Here is an 11,768-nt window from a genome sequence, read left to right as displayed (position 1 = left end):
GAATCTTCAACATAATGTTTTTTACAACATCTTCAACACAATGTTAAACAATTCATTTACATTAAAAGTCTGTCCATAGTTGTAGAAAACTAATTCTAAACGTGACTCTAGTCAAGTTTCATCTAATTGGTGGTCCTCTTGTTCTCTCATTTAGCTATATCAACATCTGATAAAAGTGTCAGATGATCATCAATCTCAATCCAGGTTTATGTATATGAAAAAATATCTCTAAAAGAGAAGTTATCTTCTAAATGGATCTCAATCTCAAAGTATTAGTACTTCATTAATGACAAAAAGGATATCTTGAGCTCCCCCATGAAATTAAGTGTCACATACCATCCCACTGAACAAAACCATAAGAACCAAAGAAAAGGAACTCTCATTAAGTTGTGAGTAAATCACAAATAGTATTGAGCTGTGCAGAATTACACTGTCTCTAAACTACTAAAATCATGTTTCCATCCATGACTTTGGTAATGAAGATCCGAATATTTGGTGGAGCAATATTTTCTCCCTTTTGCTTAGCTTGTTTACACCACCATAGCCTCGAAAAACTCCTAATTTCAATGCTTCTCTTCCTTCTTCCACAGCCCTTTTCCTCACAGCTGTCAATAAAGATGAACCATGAGGAGTTTCACTGTTTTCAGTTTTTTCTGTTTCATGTACCAGCTTGTCTTCCCCTACTTTCTCCTTAGGTTGACTATTGGCTCCACTGGCATTAGTGCCTGCACAATCATCATGGTCCCTATTTCCCCACCATTTGTTTGAAGTGGCTGATAAGTGTTCTGACGGAAATCCAGACTTGAATTCATCCATTGTTGTCATTGCTTTGGTCAAGCCAGTATTGACCACATTCTGCGTCCGAGCACTTTCGACATTCTTGTTTCCTTGCTGCTGCGAATTCTGAAGCACTGTAATACCTTGTACTTTGGCCCTCTCATCATTTGTTTGTAGCAAGACACTGCCGTCAAACATCAGATTAGCATAGATCAGTTATAAAGCATATCAAATAGGTTAGAAAGTCCAGGCCTATTATTAGTCTATACAGCATCTGCTGATCTGCCCTCATGCCATTCAAATAAAAAAGTTTCATTTTTTTTTCACAAATAATAATCGCAACACTTATTTAACAAAGATAAATGTCAAAGAATGCTTCTAATTAAAACAATGCTTCTGATGAATGAGATGTATAAGAACAGATGGTAAAATATACCAAAAACTTAAAAAAATGGTAGGCAAGAAAGGACATAAGATAAGCAAAACAGTCCAAGCTCCTACTTACGCGACATTGACAGCACTCCAAAATTACCATTATCTGAACCAAGAACCAAAAAGAATCCTACAAAATTACTTTAGCTCATTAAGTTGGCAACCACAAAAAATAACCCAACAGATTCTAAGATTATTCTCCAACCATGAGATGTAGACATTAGATAACACCATAAATTCCACATTAGCAAAAACAAGCTTGGCTTCTTTAATCCACACACAACTTCTTACACAACCTATGAAAAAGTACTCCTCATCCTGTGGACAAATACAACATTTACCAAAAGCACCAAAGAAGTCTACTATTCAAATAGATAGTATTAGTTAGTGTAAGAAAATGGCAATTGGTTCAAAGAAACAAACAAACTGTTGTGTATATGTGTGGGACAAGAGGAATCGAATGACTACGGAAGTGCAACTCTGTAATATAATATTATTATTGAAATATGAGCTTATCACAATGGATGGTGGTTGTTACCCCAGGCAGGAATCACTGAGGCAGGACCAAATTATGGATGCATGTTGCACAACCGGATGGAGCTCTTTGTAGACAAAGGCAAGAGAATGTAGGGTTGAGTATGATAACCATGACAAAAGTTTGTAAATAACAAGTAATTAAGATAGAAATATCCTCAAGATCTCTACGATGATTAGGAAAAAATATCCTTAAAATTTGACCTCATTTTTATTTATTATTTTAAAGGATTTGATTATTACAAATAGAGATGATGAAAATATAATTGATGTAACTGATATCAATAATAATTTTTTATTTCCTTAATTCAAGTTGGTATCAGAGACTATGATCTTGGGAGCCCTGTTTCCGCTGCCACATTAACAGTCACCGCCACCATTGATTACAATTAGTGGTGGACCAAAAAGGTGTGCCGCATTTTGGCAATCACAACGTCCACATTTGCATTGTCAACAAAGTTCCCCCACATTGTCTCATGCCACCAGTATCAACGCATGTAGCCCACGTGCCTTTTGTTGCAAAGCCCACTCGCCGCCACCACAAACAGGGTCATTGTTGGGACCTCCTAAGCCCATTTCAAGAGGCGGTGACTTCTCATTTGGCTCCAATTTGAGTAAATATGAATTATTTTGGCTATTTTGCCAAAAGGTTTCTCTTTGTTACATCTTTGTTTTGTGTTTTTTTTTTTCAATGTCCAGTATGAAAAGTTATAAAGAGGAACTTGATCGTTCGATAACAATGATTGAATCAATAATTATTATTGACCCTATGTCTCAAGGTGTTTGGATTCTAAATTCAGGAACAATTGATCACATGCCTCCATTTCCTAAGCTCTTCAATTCGTATGTCAAAATCGCAAGAAAACAACTCATTACAGTTGCAAATGGCGATAATATACCCATATGAGAATATAACAATAACAATACAATATTAAGGATGTTTTATATGTCCCAGAACTGACCAATAGTCTTATTTCTACACAAAAGCTTATAAAAGATTTGAAATTGATGACTTAAATTGAAATGAAAGACCTATGAAAACTCAAGTATTTCTTTTGGAATAGAGATTGCTTATTCCAAAAAGGGGATTTTTATCTCCAAAATAAAATATATGCTTGATGTCCTCAAAGAAATAGGTAAACTGGGACGTAAAACTTCAGGAGTTCCTACAACTGGTTCGAACTTTATTAACAAAATAATTTGTTTATCTTGTTACATACATAGTTCTAGTCAAAGTTTGAGCTCTGAATAATGGAAGATTGGATGAATCTTGGTTGTAGGAGGCAGTAGCAGCTTATAAGCAACCTGGCCTATTCTCTCTGGTATTGGAAAAGGGCCAAAATACCGAGGTTTAGTTCTTGGTTTCAAGGTGCCCTTTTTCAGTAGGATTGCAGCTTCACTAACAACATATCTCCAACTTGGAATTCCTTATGAAGTCTTTTTTTCATCCGTATACATTTTTAACTTGTTGAACTCTTTGAAGGTTGCCTTTGAATTTTGCCAAACTAACATCTCTTTGTAGTAAATAGTTACTGCAGTGAGGCTAGATCCTTTAATTAGGGACATACTTCAAAATCTGTGGAGGGTTACGACCATACACCACTTTGAAAGGTGTCATTCCAATACTAGTGTGATAAGAGGTATTGTAGTGCTGCCAAAATTGACAAGTACACACTTTTCTTTGTAAGAGACTATTGTCTTAGGACAACCATGTAATTTCACCACAATGTTCATGAAGGACTCAACCACCAACTTACTGGTATAGTCAGATTTCAGAGTTGTAAAGTGAGCATATTTTGACAACCTATTGATTACCACCATGATTATTGTGAAGCCATGTGGGGGAGGCAGATAAATTATAAAATCCATAACCAAAATCTTCCCATATTTGGTTAGGAATAGGTAGTGGCTGAAGCAACCCAGAAGGTAAGGTAGTAGCAGACTTTGCTTGTTGACACAATTTTATTTTTTTTAATTATGCATGCCTTGCCAATAAAACAGTGCATTTTCCTGAGCCAGGGTTCTAGTGTAACTAGCATGTCCAAACCAACTCTTATTTCATTTGCCTCTTTTGCCCTCTTATCATTTTCATTCTTTACACAAACACATGATAAAAACAATTGCAGAGCTGGATATGTGGCATACCACGACCATAAATTATTTTTTTCCATAGAGAACTTTTAACAAAATACAATTTTCAAGGAACAAAATCGTACACACACATCATTCGGTGCACACAAGAGGGTTGAAATACAAAAGAAAAATGATTGAACATAATTGTTCGGCAGCATGTATGTTGTATGAACCATGAGAAATGGATGTTAATATACTATATCAAGAACAGGTGCTGATATTGACGACAAAATTTTTGGTGTCAAAGGAATAGTCAAAACCAATGGCAATGAATATACTTTGCTAGACTTGAAAACTTACCTCTTGTTGCCACTAATCAAAACCATTGTCAAAGATCCCAGTAACACAACACTTTTAAACCCCACCTGCATAAAATTAAAATGATACTCATAAAACACTAAGATAAACTAGTCAAAACCACAGCATGGACTAGTTTCCTTTCCAGAAGCCTTGTCCAAGGACATAGCAATATATCAAAGTTCCTATGTACGAGTACATGACCAAGTATCAACACTAACATCATAATCAGGAGTGAGGAGAGAAAACAATGAACAAATAGTGTGATGTAAATCATCTGTTCAGAAGTGATAAAATAAGACAAGAACACAACCTACAACTTAAGTAGCTTCCCTGCAAAACTTGTCATAGTTGTCATTTTCTTACTTCTTTATCACCTATCCGAGTGTTTCTAAGATAAACTAACCCATGCTTATTTCAATTATCTACCACTCCCAACCATCAAAGAAATATTTTCACCCAAAATTTCATTTGATAACCTTATTTTTCTCACTTAAAGTTTTCAAATTTTACTTTCAGATTCCTAGATTCTCTTCCCAGCTTCTCTACTGCTAATGCAAAACACATTCTTGCTTCAATTCCCATCTCCCCTTTTGTAGTTCAACATGCCAAAATGTTGAAAGATTACATAACAATTACCAATAGTAAGAACAAAAGGAAAACATAAAAGAAAAAAAAAATATATAGAATAAAAGTCAGATACCAAAGAGGTAAATTTTGTGGGTTCTTCCTAACAGGTTTGGTGATTAGGGGTTCTTTCTGGCTGTTATAAAAATTACAAATTGAACTACAACAGAAAAGAAAATCAAAACTTGATGAAAGGGTGGCAGGAAGGATGGAAATGGGTAACTAAAACATTGGTCAAAGAAAAAAAAAAATCCAAAGAAACACCCAGAAACAAATCTTAAGATTTTGTGTTCCGAGTTTAAAAAAATAGCTTTTTGAAGCGATAGGAGGAAAAAGAGATTGAGGGTTTTGCGAATTATTACCTGAGAGTAGGAACAATAGATCAGAGTTCAGTGCGTCTGTTATGTTGTGAGAAGCTGAAAGTACATTAAAGTGACATATGTTGTGTGTCCATTGTATATAGGGCAATGGAGTTTCCCATAATCTTCTCATCATGAAGGTTTTTGTTATGAATTTACTTTTCAGGGATAAAAAAGTTTAGATTTTTCTATTATTAACATTATTGAAAACTAAATAATTTTAAGAATAAATTTTGATATAATTAATTCATATATGTATACAATTTAATAAGTTAGTAATTAAATTAAAACTTTTCATAATAAATTCAGTTTATAGTTTTTATTAAAATTTAAATTACTTAATTATTTATTAAAAACTTAATTTATAGTATGATAAATTTTTAAAAGATAATTGATATGACTTATAAAAATATTTATTTAGAAATATATAATTTATTTAAAATTGGATATATATGATCATTGAGTAATATTGAAACATTTACAGATTATATGGTTATAATTTAATATTTATAAAAATATTGAATACAGACTCAAAAAATTTGTTATTATTATATAAAAAAAATAGGCCTTTGGCACCTCTCCAAATAAACACAAAACAAAGGAGAAAGCAAGTTAAATCAAAATGATATTACATGACTGAGTGAAAACAAACTTTAGACTTTCTTTGAATTAGGGTGTGAAAATGAGATAGTAGATTTGAGATGATTTGAAGAGAAAGTGTAAAGAAAATAGGGTGTTTGGATGAATGTAAATATAGTAGAAAGTGTGAGAAAGTTTATAAAAGTTTGTGAGTGATGTAATGAGTGTGATTGAAATTGTATCGGTTTTAATTGATAAAAATGTAATTTTACACATTTGCCCTTACATTTAAAAATTGATAAAAAAAAATAATTTGATTGACTATTTGTGAATTATAATTGTTTTTTAATTAAAATTATTTTTTCGGCAATTGAAACATTATTTTTGATACCGTGTTCGAGCTAACTTCGGAAAAATATAAATTATATAAAAAAATTTGGATCGTATTTATGATTCATAAACTTTATTTAGAACAAAGTTGTAATTGTGAATTATTTATTTTTTAATTATAGTTGTATGTAATTAAAAGATTAATTCTGGTACTGGAACAAATTATTTCTGATAATGTGTTGGAGTTATAATTCAATAAAGGAATTTTTTTTTTTATAAAATAAATATTAATGCAGTTTTTAGTTTATTAAAGCAAAATTCATTGATAAATTTTGTGCATAATAATAATAATAATAATGTTTCAGAAAATCATATGAATGATACATTGAAATATGTATCATTCAAAGCAGTCATGGAAGTCCTTAATTTGTTTAGGGATTCGTGTCATAAATAAGATTACAGATTCAAAAAGAAAAATACATATGCATAATAAAATACAACCAAATTTTTACATAGTTTAGAGATTTGTAGTCATTATCTTGACCAACTTTCTCATTCTTTGTTCGAGAGTCAGGTCAAAGAGTTGTTTTATTGCATTAGGATGACCACACAAGAAGTCGTAACAGTTATCCAACAAATCTTCATCCTGTATGTTCATGTCCACTAACATTTCCAAGATATCAAATTCAGAGTACTGGAAAGTCGATGTACGACAGAGTGTGCGCATGTGTTCACGAAATATGGAGTTTCCTTCTTCTTCTACAACAACACATCATCTGTTATATTGCAGATTTTCTTCCGTAGCATTAGCCACTCGCTATGATGACAAAGCGACAATCTCAGATGAAACTTGTCGCTCAACAATATGACATAACCTATCTGACTTATCACTACCCCTCCCAAGGATATCACTTAATCATTCAAACCTTTTATTAAGCCTTTCCAGTTGCAGATCAATGATGTCCACCATGGGGGTTTTTCTTTTTGAGCCTCTAGAAGAAGAAGTACCACCTGATGGTTGGGATGGCTGAGGTGACACCAATGGGGGTGTCAGATTAGGGCCAGGGCTGTATGAATCAACATTAGGATCAACTGAGCGAGGAGTTTCAAATTGAATAACATCCAATTCTGGCTCCTCTGAGACGTCCTCCATATTGTGATCATTAAGATCTACATTAAAATGATGAGACTGAGTTCGACTTGATGACTGCAGTGTTGTTCTCCCACTGTGGTCGGTAGCACGATCAAGCCCCCACAAGTCTTCCATCAACTTGTAGTGCCTGATGGGATTAACACGCCACTTTGCAGTCGAGGGCTTTGCCTGTTCATTAATGAAAAGGAATACACTAATATTCATAATTACTGGTTAATGTATGCGATAAGTGAACATCAGGTTGAATATGTTACCTTTATCAACATATCCCACACTTTATCCTCGGCCTCGAAAATTTTCATGCTTGGATTCCAAGCGAAACCACTCAGTTCACTAAATAGATCATGGATCTAACGCCATTTTTCCTTAAGGCTTTTCTGACTGTTCTTCACATTATTTTTTGTAATCCCTACCAATCCACTCTGATGTAAAGATTTAACGATGTTTGTGTAACCCTGCATCATCCAACTACCATCAATGCGGTTATCCATAGATGCATCATCGATCATGGCATTCAGTAGTCGAAAATCCATGTCGGTAGTCCATTTTTTGTGTTCACGGACTCCTGCAGATGACTCTGAAGCAATACCCTTCCCGTGATCCATGATAAAACCTAATAAAAAAAGGTTAAACTTTTGCAATAACATAAATAGTTTCATATGTAAATATTAATAAAGGTGGAATGTCAACATTAAACCAAGAAATTGTTCTTACAACAATATAAATATAAGTTCACAAATGTTACATAAAATTAATTATTACAATAACCTGTCCACATTTCATTTGCTATAGTATCCCTAATTTGTGATCCGAGCCTCTAGTCCTCCTCACGAATTTGCGAGTGTGACGCATCTATATCTCCTTGCATCAACTCACGATCAACTTCTTCCAACAAAGAGTCATCATTATCCACCCCACGAAGAAAGTTATGAAGAATACAACATGTTAAAACAATATCGGTCATAATCTCCACAAAGTAATGAGGCTCTGTTCCGCTAGCGATAATTGGAAATCACTTTTGGAGGACACCAAATGTTCTTTCGATAACATTTCTTTGTGAGGAATGACGATGATTAAACAACTCACGGGCATTTTGTGGACCTCTTCGGAAATAATCTTTTAGATGGTATTGAACTCCGCGATATGGAGTTATAACTTGGGCTTTAAGCATAAAACCCGCATCTCCAAGGTAGTATTTGCCTACAACCATCCATTAATAATTATTACTTATAAATCATGTAGCCAAATGAATATTTATTGCACTTGAAAACACACTCAACTAACTTTTCGGAATGACCAATGGATCCTCTCGTACAAACACATCCTTCAATATCCTGGAATCAGAGGCGGTTCCTTCCCACCCGGCAAGAACATATGTGAATTTCATGTCAAAATCACAAGCAACAAATACGTTTTGCATTGACCAGTCTTTTCTTCCACGAAAACGAGGAGCATCAGATCGGGGGACTTTAACACGGACGTGAGTGTCGTCTATGGCACCCAAACAATCCTAATACACAACAACTTCACATTTATAAATAACTTGCATTGCATACAACATGAATTAAATATTTAACTATTGTTTCTCATATTCATACCTTAAAGTATGGAAAAAATCGATAGTTGTTTAAGATATGAAGTTCAACCTCAGTCCCAGCTGGTTGAATTATGAACTCTCCATGCAACATCAATAATGTCTTCAAAACATTATGAAAGTTAAGAGACACTGTTTCCTCGGACCGATGAAAGAAGAAGAAACACTTCAATTCTTGACGTTATGACCAATGATGTGTAAAAATTTAGCCACTTGTTCTTCAACTGTAGATGGGAATGCATCTTTAACATCCCTGTTCCTCTTATTCGTTGACATAAATTAATAAATGCTTCCGGACTCATGCGAATCATGTCACGACATCTTTCAGTATGGACCAAGTACGACATCAATTCTTGTCGACGACGCTCTTTTTGTGGAATTACCTCTAGTATAACATTATTTGTCTCGGTTAACAAACGCAACACATTCAATCCATATTCAGTCATGCAAAGAATTGTCATTGTTGCTACTTGTGTCCACAAATTGATTTGCTCTTGTATTTGTGAAATTAGTGTGAAATCAACACCAACTACATCGAGATTCATGTCATTCGTGCTAGACATCTCGACATTTTCGAAATACATAGACCAATGGTTATCGTTATCCATGGTCATAAATCCTTGACAATCATATAAGTTTAAATATTAGGTCTAAAGAACCACATTTTAGAGAAATAATAGAAATAATAGTACATTTTTTTTTACTTTTTAAAAAATAAAATATTATATATAAACTCTGTAAAGTGGTATAGTTATAGTTATATTATAAATTCACAATAATATTTATAAAGTTTTTTTTACTTATTTTAGAAAAAAAAAAATATTAAAAAATAAATATTATATGTAGACTATCGTAGTATTTTAAAATATTTAAATATTTTGTATAGTTATAATTATTTTATAAATTCAAAATAATGTTTATAAAACTCTTTTACTTGATTTTAGAAAAAATAAAATATTATATGTAGACTATGTATTTTAAAATATTTAAATATTCTGTATACTTATAATTATTTTATAAATTCAGAATAATATTCATAAAATTCTTTTACTTGATTAAAAAAAATATTATATATAAACTATCTATAAAGTAATATTTTAAAAATATTCTATATACTTGTAAATTATTTTATAAATTCAAAATAATATTTATAAAGTTCTTTTAGTTGATTTTGGAAAAAATTAAATATTATATGTAAACTATCTATAAAGTAGTATTTTAAAATATTTAAATATTTTGTATACTTATAATTATTTTAAACCCTGTTCAAAATAATATTTATAAAGTTTTTTACTTGATTTTAGAAAAATTAAATATTTAAATATTTTGTATACGTATAATTATTTTATAAATTTAAAACAATATTTATAAAGATTTTTTTTTATTTTTAAAAAAATATTATACATAAATTCTATGTATTTTCAAATACAAGAAAAAAATTTAAATATTAATAAGTTTTTTTTAACTAGCAGAAAATCCATTTAAAATTTCATTAATGCTCATTAATGTGTTTAAGCAAAGAACTTAGAAAATCAAAGGACAACTGGATAAATCTATTAACATAAATAAAAAAAATAAGTAAACATTACAAATTCCTTTTCCTCCATATTTCATTCTCCAAATTCCAAATCTATCTATGAAATTTACCTGCAGAAACGTAGAGAACAACAATGCAAAAACCACCAACGACCACCGCAAACCACAACCGTCCACCGAGCACCACTAGTGGAACCACCACCCACCACCACCAGCGAAACTGTCCACCGTCCAATGACCACAAACAACGTCACCTACGGAACACCACCACGAACGGAACCCCATCCACACCTTGCACCTCCGACAATCGCGCACCTCCAACGCTTGTGAACCTCCGACAACCGCGCACCTCCAACGTTTGCGAACTTCCAACGAACGCACACCTCCTGCCATCGTGCACCTCCGACGACTGCGCACCTCCAACCACTTCTAAGGTACTCCATCAACTCAAAACAAATAACTCACATCCACTCCTCTTCCATATTTATCATCCCTCTCATATTTATTCGTCACCCACCACACTTGAAGTAACCCATCGAACATTGTACAAATATGTGTTTATGTTGTGTTTATGTTGTGTTTATGCAAATGAAATCTCATACGTGAGAATCTCATGTAGAGGGAATATTGCAACTGCATGACACGAGCTGTTATGGCACATAGGGTAGTAGGTGATGGGTAATATGGTAAACCCAAATACTTTCTCACCAAATCTTCTCAACCTATCAGAGAACCCTTTTTTACTTTCTTCGCTTTTCCTCTCCCTCTAATACTCATAAACACCCAAATACAAATGTGATGTTTCCTTCCTTTTCAATCCGAGTGAACAATAATCACTTGGATACAAACAAAGGCTTAATGAGAGCTCAAAAGTGTAATTAGTTCTCACATACAGTAGAGAGATGAAGATGTCTAAAGAAAGTTAAAGATAAAAAAGTAAATGATTAAGATATTTAGTTTTAAATTTTAATAATTTAAGACCATGATTTTTAAAAAATTAAATTTATTGAATGTATCCCTGTGATTACTACCCTACCTCAAACAGTTCATAAATCAACCACTAGACATTTTTTTATTAATTGCAATACATTCACCAGCATAACCAATCCTCACTTTTTGCTTTCTGGTTTTTAACAACTGTCACAATTTATGCATCCTGAAAATATTTAAAACATCCTGAAAATATTTAAAACAAAGTTTGTTAGGTTCATTAGCCTTAAAATTTGTCTTTTACTAGTAAAAGTTTGTTATCTTTTTGCAATGATTCTTTAGGTCCAAGTAGTGAATGAAACACACAAGTGGCACAGGTAAAGAGAAAAGGTTGCCATGCACCATATCAATCCAGACTTGCATCCAACACACTGTCATGAAATGTCTGTTTTATTCTTAATGATTTAAAAATTTTGCCTTCTGAAAG

At 32.7% G+C, this 11,768-nt stretch overlaps 1 protein-coding gene across 1 annotated transcript; it reads right to left on the bottom strand.

Moving 5' to 3' along the window:
- Window positions 1-258: 258 nt before the first annotated feature.
- On the bottom strand, window positions 259-5,299 carry LOC137831124 (uncharacterized). Its single transcript, XM_068638668.1, has 3 exons — window positions 5,163-5,299; window positions 4,177-4,241; window positions 259-961 (listed from the first exon to the last, which is right to left on the bottom strand). The coding sequence occupies exons 2-3, from the start codon at window positions 4,200-4,202 to the stop codon at window positions 451-453; spliced, it is 537 nt and encodes a 178-aa protein (XP_068494769.1). The 5' UTR covers window positions 4,203-4,241; window positions 5,163-5,299; the 3' UTR covers window positions 259-450.
- Between the last annotated feature and the right edge of the window lie 6,469 nt (window positions 5,300-11,768).

Source organism: Phaseolus vulgaris, chromosome 6 (genome assembly GCF_000499845.2).
Source record: "Phaseolus vulgaris cultivar G19833 chromosome 6, P. vulgaris v2.0, whole genome shotgun sequence".
Taxonomy (NCBI): domain Eukaryota; kingdom Viridiplantae; phylum Streptophyta; class Magnoliopsida; order Fabales; family Fabaceae; genus Phaseolus; species Phaseolus vulgaris.
Note: the sequence above shows the minus strand (reverse complement) of the source record. Positions and strands in the feature narration are given on the sequence as shown.

Coding starts and splice junctions, on each gene's coding strand:
- LOC137831124 (XM_068638668.1), bottom strand. CDS start 4,202: ATGGTTTTGATTAGTGGCAACAAGAG. Junction 962..4,176: donor TTGATTAGTGGCAACAAGAG/GTAAGTTTTCAA, acceptor GTTTGACGGCAG/TGTCTTGCTACAAACAAATG.